The sequence below is a fragment of the Urocampus carinirostris genome, chromosome 19 (genome assembly GCF_059441175.1).
Source record: "Urocampus carinirostris isolate Australia breed hairy pipefish chromosome 19, RoL_Ucar_1.0, whole genome shotgun sequence".
NCBI lineage: Eukaryota > Metazoa > Chordata > Actinopteri > Syngnathiformes > Syngnathidae > Urocampus > Urocampus carinirostris.
This window is the reverse complement of record NC_142367.1, coordinates 21,107,645-21,123,574: the sequence shown is the minus strand read 5'-3', so window position 1 is coordinate 21,123,574 and position 15,930 is coordinate 21,107,645. Positions and strand designations below refer to the sequence as shown.

Sequence of the window (15,930 nt, the reverse complement as noted above, 5' to 3'; positions counted from 1 at the left end):
ATGATACAAGAATAGCAACAATAACACAAAGTTAACTAGACGCACTATTCCCAATCTCCCGCACCACTCATAACCCACCCTCCTCATCTCTGTATTCCGCCAGGAATGTTCATTTGTATCTACACCTGAAAAAGTGAATAGTTGGACATCTTTTGATCTTGTCATGTGAATTGTTCCAAAGTTTGACTCCACACACAGACACACACATACTTTTCCTGGTGGTTCTCACCTTTGGGATTATGAATTCACTACAGCCCCTGAAGTTATAATTTCCCTCTTTCCGAATGAATGATTTATGGATGTTTTCTGGCAGTATGTTTTTGTTGACCTTAAAATAGCAGTTGTGCAGTGAAAAATTTGACTAAATCGTCCAATTTTAATAATTTGGACTGCAGGGATAAAATATTAGTATGATCTCGATATCCTACCCTGTGTATGGTTCTAATTGCACATTTTTGAAGGATAAAAAGGGGCTGTATTGAACTTAATTAATGACGACTGCTTGGAGAGGACATTGAAAATTACAAATAAAAATAAACTTTTATTTCGATTGAAAGTCTTCATACCAAATATTTCACCTATTTATTGAACGACGCTTGAATGCATGGCTTTGACCTGAGCAGAAAAACAGGAAATTCCACAAATGTTTTTTATTTTTTGTCAGCTTCGAGCAGTTCTGCATCAACTATTGTAACGAGAAACTGCAGCAGCTCTTCATCCAGCTCGTATTAAAGCAGGAGCAGGAGGAGTACCAGCGAGAGGGCATCCCATGGAAACATGTACGCCTCACTCACTGCACCTTCATTTTCGCATATTAACAAAAAAAAAAACCCTGACCCATTTTCATGTCTCATTATCCGCCAGATTGACTACTTCAACAATCAGATCATAGTGGACCTGGTGGAGCAGCAGCATAAGGGAATCATCTCCGTGCTTGACGAGGCCTGCATGAACGTGGGCAGAGTCACCGACGAGCTCTTCTTGCAGGGGCTCAACGACAAACTTGCCAAGCATGCACACTACACAAGTCGCAAGGTACCCTAACACTTAATTATTTCCGCCATAACAATCATACTACATACTCATTTTTCAATTTTAAAAAAATCCAAACCAATATGTTACTCAAATTTTTGGTTCAATCGTGACATAACCTTTTATTTGATCCATTTTTAACACACAACTAAAAATGTCAACTGGAAACAAAAATAACACCGCTGTAGTCTTTGTATGTAGACACAAGAGGGCAGTATTAGCCATCAGAAGGAGAACGTGGTAGATGACGTCACTATAAGCCAATGGGCGGGTGAGATGGAGTGCGGATAAATGCATGGTAAACATCTGCTTGTCAGGAAGGTCATCCACTAAAAGCGGAATTCAACATTAGATAAAGAGATAAAAGTGTGAGTGCTTTGTTTGTGTTCCCCCGAGAAGCTATTTTCCATTCTCACCACTTGGCTCTCAAGGCCTCTTGAGGATGGATTTTATTTTTAATAACAATAATCCCTGCCACGTTCTGAACCTGACCTTCAAAACCAGCTACTGATCCAACGGTCACACATCATTTCCGCCCACGTTGAGACTAGCTTATCATTCCATCCAACCCGTTTTAGGAAGCATGTAAACACCAGTTGGAGGAAAAAACAACTGTGATAAGTAAGGGCTGTCACTATGCTTCACAAATGGAAGGGATCAAAATGTCTGTTATTACAGAGTAGTGGGATTCCCAAGCATTTGATTTAAAAGAGGTTATTAGGGTTAAATATGAGTCATGTTCTAAATAACAAGACCAATTTAAAACCAAAGATAGTTGAGAAAGCACATGAGGAACCCGCTTCGTGTTTCATTAACACCCTACGCTTTACTTTCTTCCACTTTGCAGCCTCGCTTCGTCACAGAGTCCTCTCTGTAAGTGTTGAAACAACACATTATCAGGCTGAATGTGTCACTTTCTTAATTAATGAACAAGCACTTCAGATCCTGACATTGATTACTTTGACGGAACTGCATATATTGGATGATTGGCTACTGCTTCGTGTTTATTCCTCTGCACCCCTCCCTTTCCTACCTCCTATGCTCATGATTGTGACCTTGTTTCGTCACTTCTATCCACACTCACACGTTTGTCGAAACACGCGAAGGTGCGTTTATGTGTCGCTTCCGGGTTTTCGCACCAGCTTCCGACTGAGGTGACGCCTGTTGGGATTCGGGGCAACTCTGCTTTACGCAAAAGCTAAATGTAAAGCAGTGGTATTTGCAGGTTTTTTTAGTTAGCTATCTGCCTACTTTTTTTTAGCTTTGTAACTAGCTATATTGGTACATTTGTTGCTATTTAGCAAGATATCTACCTTTTTGCATGCTATTGAGCTAACATTTGATCTTTTTTTTGCTATTTTAGCTAGTTATCTAGCTCCAATTTAGTTTTTTACCCGAGTATGAACTTTACAATATTATTAATATTTATATAATAATATTTGGCATTTGGATTCTATGTAAACCAAGTTACATATTTAATTTTTCCATATTATGCTTAAAATATGTCCGTTCCTACAAAATATTTTATATAGCTGAGGTTATATTTTACAACTTATTTTTTTGTTGTGCCCTGTACAACCCTTTGAGACCTTTTGTGATAAAGGGCTATACAAAAAAACATGACTTGACTTGTTAACCAGTTGTTTTTTGACAAAATATTGTTCATCAAATCTTTTGCCAGTAATAATTACACAGCCCCAGCGACCCTAGTGAGGATAAGCGGCAGGGATAATAGTCTGCCCGGACGCCCGGGGCGTGCATCCTTTACGTCGGGCGCACAACTTACAAAAGGTCGGTTGGCTGACTACTTTTTCAACGTTTGCTTTATTCCGATTTCGAAATCTTTGTTCGATTCGGAAATTTTGGAATTTCGGTTCATTTGCCAATTTGCATACTCGGCAGCCAATCAGAAGCCTGCATCGAATAACTTGGTGCTTCCGGACTTTCCCGAACGTTATTAGGTCGTGCATTTGCATATCATTTTGCAAAGTAGACACATAGAGAACACAAGAAAAATGGAGAAGGGGTTAGGAATCAAACCAAAACCTCAGCCCCAGAAGAAAGATTCAAAAGAAGCTAACAAAATGTATGACACTACAAAACGTAAACATACATTAAAAGCATCGTGGAAAGTTCACGTGGCTTGTAGCAGACGACGCAACGCAAACATTGCATGAATGAAGATGAGTCAATACAGGTACATCCTGATGGCAGATGGAAAACCGCAATGTCATATGCATGCAATGATCGTTATAAGTAGATTTATAATAAACTTATTTTTAAAGTGTTGTTCTGTTATATATTCTGATTATCAATCCTTAATACTTTGCAACAATGCGTTTTTTGCGATTAGTCGTCTCATTGTGTTTCAAGTTGTGAAAAATGGGGCAGGCAACTTTATGGCTGGGCAGGCAACTCTTCAGACACTGATCATAGATGGATGTATGGATATTTATACAGCAACTTACATTTTTGCTAATTATGAGATAATCAGACCAAGTTAATGTTCTAATCAAATAGAGTAGACCCCCTCCAGTGTCCCATCCTTATGATGTATGTATGTTACTTCTCCATCCTGGCACCGATGCTGTGGAATGCTCTCCCCCCTGAGATCTGTTCTGCAACCTCAGTGGAAATGTTTAAATCTAAGCGTAAAACACACTTCTACTCTATAGCATATGAATAACCTATACTTTTCTTGGACAATATTTGTATTATTTGTGATTGCAACATCCTTTGCTGTCTGGTAATCCTGAAAGGGGGATGCCACATGTGCGGTCCCTTCTCAAGGTTTCTTCATTTTCCTCATGTTGAGGTTTTTGGGTTTTTCCTTGCCCTCATGTTGGTTCCAGATCAGGGGATGGTGTAATAATAGTCTGAAAAAATAGTCTGTGTAATAACCTGTGAAGCCCTTTGAGACTCTTTGTGATTAAGGGCTATACAAATAAAAATTACTTGACTTGACTACTTTGTGGAATAAGCTGTTTATTTGGCCCCTTGCTGTAGGATTTTTCCCCACCATACAATATCAATATTGCGCACACAAAAACCTGCATAATTCACATGTGTGTGTGTTCCTGTTTGAGTCAAGTGCCTCAAATGTCCTTTAGATGCCTGTCTGCTATTGGTCGACGGCATATAAGGTGTTGGTCTGCTATTGTTTTGCGTCATGTCTTCAAGAAGACGCTGATTCTCTCTTAGCTGGGCTCCCTTCTACAATGCTTTTCTCTCTCTTTTCAGTTTTTTTGTGGTTCTTAAATACTTTGAGTTAGTGTGATACAGTACTGTATTTTTTTGTACTAAATTGATTAGCTATGGGCAGTGTTGGGAATAGCGCCGATATTTGTAACAGCGTTACTTTGGCTGCAGAACGGCAACGTTGGCGTGCCCCCACAAACCTGATGCAGTTTTCCCCTCTCCTCCGAGTTGTTTACGTCTTTTTTGGAACAGTGACTACCATATAAGTTGGAAGTGAACGAAGGGAGACAGCACACCACAAATCAAGAGCTGGTTCCTCTCAAATGCCTTTTCTCTCTTGTGATTGGTCAATATGCATTTTTGTGGGGATTCTGTGTTTAAATTCATAACTATTTTAGTTATATTTCCTGTGTTTTTCAGTGTTTATGTGTTTATATAAAAAAGTTTATTCGTTTTTCTTGTTTTATCTCTTTTTTTTTATTTCATTCTTTTGGTTTCTTTTTTTTTCAATTTTTATTATTTTTTTTCCTGTTTTTTTCTCTCTTTTAAGTCATTCAATGTTAAATAATAATTGGTAATGTAGGGACCTGAAAGAGTTGGCTATCTTTAGTGATGCGAGCTGAAAAAGGAAAGTCCCATCTCTACAAGTAAACTCAGGTCAAAGATGTCACTGCGATATTTCCTATTTGCCAAGAAAATTTCAAGTTCTTTGACATCCAACTTCCTTTTAAAGTAAAGGAAATAGTTACTTTCCCCGGTAACTAGTTACTTTTACTATAGAGTAATTCATTTATTAACTGTTACTTTTTGGAAGAAGTATTGAATAACTATAACTGATTGTTTTTTTTAAAGACATGTGCCTAACACTGGCTATGGGTTCCAAGACTTGCAGTGGTGCTAAAGGGCCAAGCAAAAACTAAACGTGCGAAACATGGAAACTTAGGATGCAATTATATTGGCTAAAGTTAATCGGAGGTAAAGGGGGCGGATCCTTTTTATAATTTACAGGCTGGCATAGGCTAAAGGGGCAAAACAAAGCCTGCAATTGGCCGAAAAAGACAAATGTGAATAGCATGTTGGGTTGACGGCATAGAGAAAACAGTATTTTACTTTTCTGTACTGTATTTGTAAATATTTTACTCTCCTGGATTTACTACACTCACGGATATTAGAGGACCATGGTTGCACATTATTATTGAACGCAACGACTTCGGTGAGCTACTCCGGCTATATATTCTCCCAGTATCTTGTTTCAGAGTGATATCGATGTTTCTGTGATGGGTCTTTTTTTAAATTAAACTCAATTCCAAGTGTTTATTGTCATATGCACAGTAAAGTTGCGAGCGAAAAAGAAAATAGAAACTAAGGAATGGTTGGCATTTCTTGAATCCCAAGACTTTAACCTTCCGAATGATATTTGGAACGATGCATTTGAGTGACATCGTACGGACACCGCATCCGCACGTGTCTACGACACGTATTTGCTTCTTTGCAATCTTTCGGAATGTTAAGGGAGTAATAAGTTTGACTGAACTATCTGATTGTTTTGTCGACGTTCCCATTGTAGCGCCTTATAATCCGGTGCGCCTTATGTATAGAAGATATAGGACCAAAAACTATTTTTTGGGGGTGCGCCCTATAACCCGGTGCGCCCTATAGTGTGGAAAATACGGTAATTATGATAGGTTATCTCTCTCTATGATGTCTAATTCAGAACGGTCATTTACCAGCAATCCACTGTTGTAAATTAAGGATTGGAACTTTTTTTGATATCACAACATTGTGCTGCCATCATTTCATTTTGTTCACCTCATGGAAACAATTTGTTTTGCACTGGAGCAAGTTATTTTTTCTCTGCATTAAATCGACTTATGTACTGTGGTATGCTGGAATTCTAGACTTACGTGCCAGCCAGGGAAGTAAAAATCATGTAGTTTGAAGCTGGGGATTTTTAAAAGATGGAGCTGCTGAGAATAAAGTCAAGGTCATCGTGCTCTTTACCCACAATCCAATTTTCATTCATATCCTATCCTCGCATTTCCTCGCCAACTGGCCTCTATCCAGCCATCACACCTCCACTTCCTCATTTTTTCCCTCCTCGTGCTGTCTCCTCCCATCACTCCACCATCAATCTCCCTCCATGGCCATTTCTCGTGCCGCCGTTTCTAAGACTTGGGCTCTCTTCGCGAGCTTTGTCCGCGTCGGCCGCTTTCTGCTCCGTTGGAGCCGAGAATCAGTGGCGCCGTTTTACGCCGATGTGGCACGATTTGCTCTTCTAAATAGTTCAGCACAACTTTAGCACTCGGGTGAGCAATGCTGGCTTTGGAAAATTGAGTTTTTTGGAGCTTCAGTGTGTGGATCGATTGCATTGTTAGATTAAACTTGGTTTAGATTAGTGCTGACCAATCAATGTGTTGACACACTTCAAATAGTTAAATAGAATAGAATAGAATAGAATATGCCTTTATTGTCATTGTTACAACATGGGATATATTATAACAACGAAATTGGACGACTCCAGTTCCACATTTTACAGTGAGGATAATGAAACAAAGAGATAAAGGAACAAAGAACATGTTTTAACTGTCTTTGTTGTCTTTGTTGTAAAAAGGCTCTGCTTTCTCCAGAGGGGGGTGATGAGGGGGGTTAGGGACAAACAGAAATGGTGGATCGAACTTGATGTTTGATCTTACAGTGCACACAGTCCAGTGTATTTTCCCGAATTGCTCAGTCCACGTATTGAATGGATTTGGGGAGTACAGTCCATAAACATGCCCGATTAAAGTCGCCGGCGACGATAAAAGCTCCGTTGGGGTGTGCAAGCTGCTGTTTATCGATAGCAGCGGGCAGGAGATTTTGCACTATGCTAACTTTAGCATAAACAGCAAGCACAATGACCACAGTTAGCTCTCCCGGTAGATAGAAGTGTCTGCACGATACTGCTAGAAACTCCATATCGAGTGAGCAGTGTGTGTCAATGATTCGGCTGTTATTGTAGCGCGTTGTCTCCAACCCCTGTTTTTACCGGAGTAAATCTTTAAACCTAAAGCCCCTGTGTGTATTTCATAGTGTACCCTGAAAAATTCTTTAGTGAAGAGACTAATAGACTTTTGATAAGACACCTACTCCTGATGGTGCTTTTAGCACTTAATGGCTGTGGTATTTACCTTGCACAGCCTAGTTCTACTGAGTACTTTGATTCCAGCCTCATTCACTTTTTTTTTTCCACTGTTTCTTTTTCTCGATATTAATCTTAGCCTTTAGTACTGCAGGCTATTACTTGCCGCGAGCAACTATTATTATTGTCGTCTGTTTCGTGTAACTAAAGCTTGTGTAGTCTTTTTGCTGCAAGTGAACGTCACGGAGTTCGGTAATTCAAGGTCCTCACGGTTGTCAAATTCTCTTTTGCTCTTGCAATCCTTTACTGACCCTTTAATAGCTTCTCCTACAAGCGGTTTACAATAGCCACTTAAACCAGGTCCGTCCAACTCCAGATACTCACTCTTTTCAGCTGCTCGGGGTGTATCCAGCTTTCTTAGTTGTTTGTTGTTGCTCGCAAGGGTTTACAAAAGCTTTCAGGGATTATCGCTGACTGAAATTCAACCTTGCTCACTCAAAAAAATTCTGTAAGTGAGATTGGGAATTTAATAAGTTGTATACTTCAAGCTTCCTTAGTATTTCTTCTTAGTATGCCCATGCTTTAGCTCCATCTTAAGCTACAACGACCATTATTGGTAAATTTTTACATGCTGTCACTTTAACTAAAGACTGAACAACGAAAGGCTTTTCCATTAGATCAGAATGTATTATTAAGCATACATGTATCCAGTTGTTGCCATACGAACAACAGAATAATACCTTCAGGCATTATTATTGGTTTATATTCAAGTCAAATCATTTTTATTTGTATAGCCCTTAATCACAAAGAGTCTCAAAGGGCTGTATTACCGGTGATTGTTTTACCCAATCAACTTATTAACGGACTGCCAAGTAACACTAAAATGATATTTTAACGTCATGTAGTCCTATACCTGTTAACCAAAGTGAATGAGTTAAACAGAAGTTTTGCAAAACAACAAAATAATCGATGCTAATATTTTCTTGTTCCGTTTGTACATAATTTTAAGTATAAATTTCTTTGGCATTTTCTTCCTATTTTTTTTTTTATTTTTACAGCCTGCAAATAGACTGTTATGAAAAGGAGGAGAACCCAAATGCGTGACATTTCTCACACAAGCCTTTTATTTTACGGGAAATGGGGCAGTCATGCACGTTAGGCAGCAGTCTGGTGTGGAATGACCGGAAGCCAGAGGCCGACGAGATCGATGCCAATTGCCCAAGCAGATATCAGACAGATGGGGTCGATACCGGACAGGACGGGATGGACAGGATTGATATCAAAACAGGATATCGAAATTAAACAGGACAAACTTGACGAGAACGAAACTGGAGATCAATAATAAACAGGACAAAAATAGATGGGAACGATACCGGACAGGGAACACAGGCAGGAAACTGGACAGAGTCAAACCCACGTCTTGAGGGTCAGAGGTTCGTTGACGGACTGACCAAGGGAGAGTGAGAGCACTGAGCTTAAATAGAAGGGAAGCCAATCTGTCAACAAGCCGCAGCTGGCGCCACACGAGCGAGGCCAATTGGGCGCCATGGCAACTGTGACAGACTGTCAACATAACACACGATCTCAAATGTTCATTATTATTGGATTTTTTTGTAGTGTAAAGATTGACCCATGTCGTTGATCCATTTTTACCAAAACGGGCCTACTCGAATGTATCCAACGTACACATTTAGTTTTAATGTAAACATAGATGCCTCGTTCCAATAAAGGGTTGAGAGAAATTGAAAGTATAACATTTTAATTCCTGATATAGAGACGCTCTACTGTAGCCTCTTGTATTCGAGTCACCGTGAAGAAAATTCCTTGCTATTGCCATGATGAATAAACTACCTCTATATTTTTTTTCTAATTGTGTGTAGCTCTCACCGACCGACAAGAATTTGGAGTTTGACCGAGACTTTCGCATCCGACACTACGCCGGAGATGTGGTGTGAGTACTCGTGATGACTCCAATTACATTCAACTTTTATTCAATGGTCATTTAGAGACCCACATGTTTGAATGACATCATCATCGCTTAATGACAATCCCTAAAGCCATTGGACACCACTCAAATGAATAAATCACACATACTAAGCCCTATTAAAGCTCTCGCCTGCAGCCCATTTGTGCGGGTTAAGAGCCTCCTCCAACGCCCACGGGGGAGTGACGGTGTGGCGGAGAGCATGATTGATCCCTGAGCTACTTAGTGCCGCCAGAGCTCGCCTGCTATCGCTCAGCTGGACTGACTTAATAGGATTAACTTGTAGAAATAATGTTTGTGCTTCTTACCTGCCTCTCCCCGCTCAATTTTGCAGCTACTCGGTGGTGGGTTTCATCGACAAGAACAAAGACACTCTTTTTCAGGACTTCAAGAGGCTGCTTTACAACAGGTGTGACACACCGCACACCTTTGTCATCCAGTAATTTACCTGCCGCCTTGTCAAGTCACACTTGTCAAGTTTCAATTGAAGACTTGATGAATTTGTCATATTTTGTATACAAAATAATGTTCATGTACTTTTATATGGTTAACCGTAGGAATTACAACTATTTCTTAACTCATTCAATGCCAGTTGTTTCTATCAAATGAAAATGCCGGCCGTTTTTGTCATTTTGACTCATTTTTGAAGCTCACAGAAAATTTAGTTCTGTTGTTTTATGGACATAGGACACATCAAGAGAAAGTCTCATTTTTCATTAGGAAAAAAATATGTTTCTAGCTTTTTTCATTATTTAAGGGATGGGCAGGGCACCTGTATGATGCGGCAGGGGTAAACCAGTGAAAGCTGTCGGGCCCTGCTGTTGAAGAAAAAAGTGTGTTGTGTCACTCTGACCCGAGTGACACGGCCGCTTTCTTGTGTCCCGTTTCATCTGAAGGAACGAAAGTATGACCAATTTAGGTGCCGAGGTGCCTAACTTGTTTGGGTGTTTGGGCATTTGGGTTGGCAATGGTCCAAAAATGTTTGTGTGTTTTTTTTTGTGCTATTTTTTCCCTTTTTTAATTTTCTTTGTTATTGTATGATTTTGTCTTGCCGTCGGTCACCCCTCTTGAGTTATATGGCCAAGGTAGATAGATCATTATAAATTACAAATGAACATTTTTAAGTTTTTGAAAATATTAGTTTCCAAGAAAACTTCTGAGAAAAAAAACACTTTTTGAAAGGATGCATTTCAAGCAGAACTTTCATTTAGGCGCTTGTTTTTTGCATTTGTGATACCTCCAATATCTAAGCAACGCTTTCGTTAAGTACAACGGCACTATGCTTGGAAAATAATATATATGCATGAACGATGCATGAACTTTGCATGATTTTTCCGAGTTAGTGATCACACGATTGTGGTCACCATGGCGATCGCAGACGTTCACAAAATCTCATCCCTCACTACCCCGACGATGATGACGGGACTTCGTCATCTTTTTAAAAAAGAATAAAACTTTGAAGCGTTACCTCTCTGTCCTTCACTTTTCTCACCACACTGCTTTACTGCACCTACTCGCCATATGGGCCACCTCCACAAGCTCATTCGCAGGATACAGGGAGCAACACAGGGGAGTTGGGGCTTCTTCGATAAGATCTGATCAAAGCCGTTCCTGCCAATTAATTTTGATTTATCGTACTGAAAACATTTCCATAGATTTGATTCTTACTGATGACCTGCGCCAAAGCCTTTATAATAGTTCAAGGAAAAAAACAACAACGTATTTTTATGTTTTGGCACTCAAGGACAATTCTTCTAAAAACATATTTATACGTTATGGCACTGAATGAGTTAATAACACATACTGTGTATTATAGCTTTATACATGTACAGAACATAAAAACACTTTCATATTTAAACCTGATTAGTTTATTTTTCTAGGACTATATTTTAAACCTCTTTTTCAAATGGAAGTGGAGTGTCTTCATGTTTGTATAAACAAAGGAGACCGTTAAAAAACAGATTTTTTTCAGATGTATTTACTGAATATTCTCCATTGTTCAGTTCCAATCCGGTGCTGAAGGCCATGTGGCCTGAGGGTAAACTGAGCATCACAGAGGTCACCAAGCGGCCGCTCACCGCCGCCACGCTCTTTAAGAACTCCATGATCTCATTAGTGGAGAACCTAGCAAGCAAGGTAACCACAGAGGACCACACTCGTTCCACTAAGTAAAATGTCAATTGTTGTTTTACTCCTGCTTCTGCTGTTTGCTTTGAAGATGTTCTGAAAACACTTACCGTATTTTCCGCACTATATGGCGCACCATGTTATAAGGCGCACCTTCAATGAATGATATATTTTAAAACTTATGCCATACATAAGACGCACCCCATTATAAGGCGCTATAAGTGCATGCTGGTTTAAGATCAGGTAATTGTGCAATTTTGTAATTGTAATCCTGTGCAGTCCTTCGAGACATTTTTGGGATTAAGGGCTATTTACGGTAAATAAATGTGACGACTTGACTACAGTAGAGAATGTAGTTACTTTATGCAACCTCTAGATGTTGCCACGCTCAAGGGAATGTCAACAAAATATTCAAAAAGGTCAAACTTTATTAACAAACAAGCTTTCCACAACTCCATTCACTCCCAAAATAAATAAACAGCCGTTTTATTATTTTCTCTGAGGTAAAGCATTTTCGTGACACATCTTTGAACAACATCGACATATCATTTTATTTTTTGTCCATTTAGTCAACACGCAAAGAAAAAAACGTCTGATACTGTTATTTTAAATGAAACGTTAGTGCAATCGCAATAAAGTGACACTCGTAATGTGCAAAAACAACGAGTGCAAAGCAATAACATAATAACTGTAAAATGTAAAACGTAAACACACAAAAGAAAAACAAAGATCACTCTATAAGCTCCTCATCGACGAATCCCTCGAATTCTTCTTCTGCTGTGTTCGAATTGACCATATCTCAGTGAATGGGCCATCCAACACGTCCGGTGTTTTTGTGCCAGCGCTGTTGCCTTCATACGTATAGTTATCGTACTGACACTTCTGCTTGCCGCTCTTTGTTGAACAACCCACTGTTCAAGTGTCTCCTCTAACTCTGGCCATCTTGCTTTATTGCCACGGAAACTTTGTTGAGTTTTCCTTACTTGGCGGAGCTTATCTTCATCCTTTCTCCACTTCCGTACCATCGATTCATTTAAGTTTAACTCTCTCGCTGCCGCTCTATTGCCGTGTTGTGCTGCGTGACTGATCGCTTTGAGTTTAAACTCGGCGTTGTACGCGTGTCTCTTAACAGGAGCCATTTTCTTATACAAATGCACGTATGAAAGAGAATCTCGCTCTCTCTCTCTCTCTCTCGCTCTCTCTCTCTCTGTCAAACGTGACATTCTGAATAATTCTGCGTTTGTTTAAGGTAAATTGTGCTTTACATCTTCACCAGTCATAACCCTGGATTCAGACAAATACTGTATTTGTTGAATATGAATTAAGCAGTTTAATGGGGTAGCCATTTTGCCACTTAGTAAACAAATACAACACGAGCCCCGGCAACTACCAATCGTTTAATATTTCCCAGTATGCACAGCCCGAAAAATGGAGTCGGCGGCTGTTTCTCGTAGTTGCGAGACCTTGCGAATTTAATATTGAGCCATATATAAGGCGCACTGTGTTATAAGGCGCATGGTCAGCTTTTGAAAAAAAACAAGACTTTTAGGTGCGCCTTATAGTGCGGAAAATACGGTAGATACATTTGTTTTCAGTGCATTTGATTCTTTCAAATGCAGATTTTTACACAGTGAGCCTCAACTCTTGTCTGCAGGAGCCGTACTACGTGCGCTGTATCAAACCTAATGACGTCAAGTCGCCATTGCTCTTTGAGCGGGAGCGTTGCCGTCATCAGGTGGAGTACCTGGGCCTGTTGGAGAACGTTCGAGTGCGCCGAGCCGGTTTCGCCTACAGACAGACATACCCGAGATTCCTGCAGAGGTAAAAATAAATCGCCTGCGGTACATCATGCGGGATATACCTCAAACACAATGTCACAACCTCACAATTCCCTTTAAGTTAGCAGAATGAGGATTTGAACTGTCGATCATGCAGTTACTGCTTGGACAGATGCGTATTCAGACTCTTATTACCTGTACTTAATGATGATAATGATTTTGTAGTGCCTTTTGATGCCCTTGCAACACCCATTGCAGCCTGGTCATTCTGTAAGGGAGATTATGCTGTAGAATTCAGAATAGGGGATGCTGTAATGGTGATCCGTGCAGCCCTTTGAGACTTGGTGATAAAGGGCTGTACCAATAAATATGAATTGACTCTGTTAACAGTGACACATAAGCACACTTTGTTCATTGCCCCCGTTCTCCATCTGTTGCACTCACCCACCGGCCACACAGCATTAGGTCACATTTATTACATCAGAGCTTAAGCGGGTGAGTCAGTGTGCCAAATGTCGAGGAAATTATGTGCCGGATGTTGTCAAGAGGGTATCACTATAGTAGGAGTCAGAGTTTGTTTACGCCGTCAAGCTTTGTCATCGTTCAGCTGCTGTGGACTAGGAGCAGCAATGAATCAAACGTTTCAGAGAAAGATGCAGCAATTGTGGTGATTGATTCACAAGCATTACATAAATTAGATGACTAGGGCTGATCCATCTATCAATTTTAATTTCCCTAATATCTACTTATTTTTTTAAAGCAATTTTGAAAGCTTTTCAAAACTTTGACATACGAACGTGACTCCTTTGACTTTCACCACATTATGCAATTAGCACGATAATATCCCTGCTAATTGTACATCACTCCCGGCAGGTACAAGTTAATCTCAGAGTTCACCTGGCCCAACCACGACCTTCCCTCGGACAAGGATGCCGTCAAGAAGCTCCTGCAGAGCTGTCGCTTTGACGACGACGTGGCCTATGGAAAGACCAAAGTGTTTGTGCGCACGCCCCGGACGCTTTTTAGCCTGGAGGAGCAGCGCACCGTGATGCTCCAGAGAATTGTCCTCTTCCTGCAGAAGGTGAGGACATGACATTGGGATGTGAGCAAACATCAACATTTTCACTCTTCTATAGCTATGTTACTGATGCCATAATCACGAGCAATGTTCCCTCTAATTTTCCACGGGTCGGAGCGTTCACACAAAGTCGGTGAGCAACGCTTGAAACAACAGTGAGCAACCATAATCCCAAGTGTGGCAAGATGATTAATTATCAAACATGTCCAAAACTTGACATCAAGTTACATTTTGCTGAGTTTCCGGCAATGCAAAATTATTTTTCTCTTTTGAGTGAATTGACTCATGTACTATTGCAAAGGTTGTACGGCCTACAAACGTCGTTTGTTTACAATTCTTTCACAAGATATCCATTTCTTTTTATTTCCTGACATATTTTGTCGCATAATATTAACATTTTTGGGGGCTTATTGAGTCGGTTGTAAGATACAGGACTGTACTTAATCACATTTTTAGTGGAAGTACAATGTTGGCAACAAGATTCACTTGATATAATTGGAAATTATTTGAATGCAAAACAAAGTTTTTCTTTTTTTTTCCCTGTTTTTTTCTACTTTTTTTTTAATTCCTTTAAAAAAATCTCATTGTGTTTATTTTTTCTGAGCTGTTACTTTTTTTTATTGTTCTCTATTTACTTTTTTCCTACATTTCTTTCTTTTCTCTTTTCTGGCTTTTTTCTAATTTTTTCCTTCTTTTTTTCTCTTCCTTTTATTTCTTTTTTTCTCAGCTTTTCACTACTTTTTGGTATTTTTTTTTGTTCTATTCCCCCCTTCCTTTAAGTCATTTTGTGCATAATTTTACATAATATTTGGTCATGTTGGGATTAAAGAAGCAAAAACAACCTGAAGAGCCGTTTAGGACCCGAAAGAGCCGGTTCCCTTTAGTGAGCCGAGCCGAAGAAGCAGGTTCTCGACAAACTCTACTGACTTTACTTTTCAACTTCGTTCGACATTGACTTCAAATTACCGCGTTTAGGACACAACGTCAGGGGAACCCGTGTATTTTTACCTTCATGCACTGTAACTTTGACTTAAGTCGCTTCTTAATTAGTAATTTTGAGCCCTCATTTTTGTGAGCTGGCTAGACTTTCTTGTGCGCTGAGAATATGCGAGCAGTGCGCAATTGCACGCAGCTTAGAGGGAACACTGATCACGAGTATTTTGGATGGCAAGCCCCTGCAGGTACAGAGGTATTAGTTCTGTGTACAGCAGACCATTTGATTGGCCGTCAGCCGTTGGCAATGTGCTGACATGGCAGCACCCTTTGTGAGCCGCACACGAACTGACAGAAGGAACACGGCTCTCTGTCACGTTGATAATTCCATCGAGATCCCGCTTCAACTGACATTCGCTCACCCGTCAAATTTTTATGAGTTTTTCAGCCTACTCCTTTTCAATGATGTGAGCAGATTCCATCATGTTCGTTTTTTCCTCCCGTCTATGTAAAATGCTTTTCTGTGAAATTAGCTTCTTAAGCCGATTGATCGCTCGACCTTCACGTATTGATCCATTCCTTCTCCCACACGCACACTTTGCTCCTCTCCGCGCTTTCTTTTCACTTATCTCCGGGCGATAACGAGCTTTGATGGCAGAGGGAAGACCCGCTGGAAACATGG

General features: G+C 40.0%; 1 protein-coding gene across 1 annotated transcript in view; it reads left to right on the top strand.

Moving 5' to 3' along the window:
* The window catches only part of myo1d (myosin 1D), a 75,954-nt gene that overhangs the window by 26,302 nt on the left and 33,722 nt on the right, over positions 1 to 15,930 (top strand). The window contains exons 10-16 of the mRNA XM_088323362.1: positions 665 to 779; positions 865 to 1,035; positions 9,229 to 9,299; positions 9,667 to 9,741; positions 11,336 to 11,468; positions 13,114 to 13,280; positions 14,111 to 14,318. Coding sequence (XP_088179488.1) covers positions 665 to 779; positions 865 to 1,035; positions 9,229 to 9,299; positions 9,667 to 9,741; positions 11,336 to 11,468; positions 13,114 to 13,280; positions 14,111 to 14,318 — 940 coding nt within the window. The remainder of the gene's footprint in view (positions 1 to 664; positions 780 to 864; positions 1,036 to 9,228; positions 9,300 to 9,666; positions 9,742 to 11,335; positions 11,469 to 13,113; positions 13,281 to 14,110; positions 14,319 to 15,930) is intronic.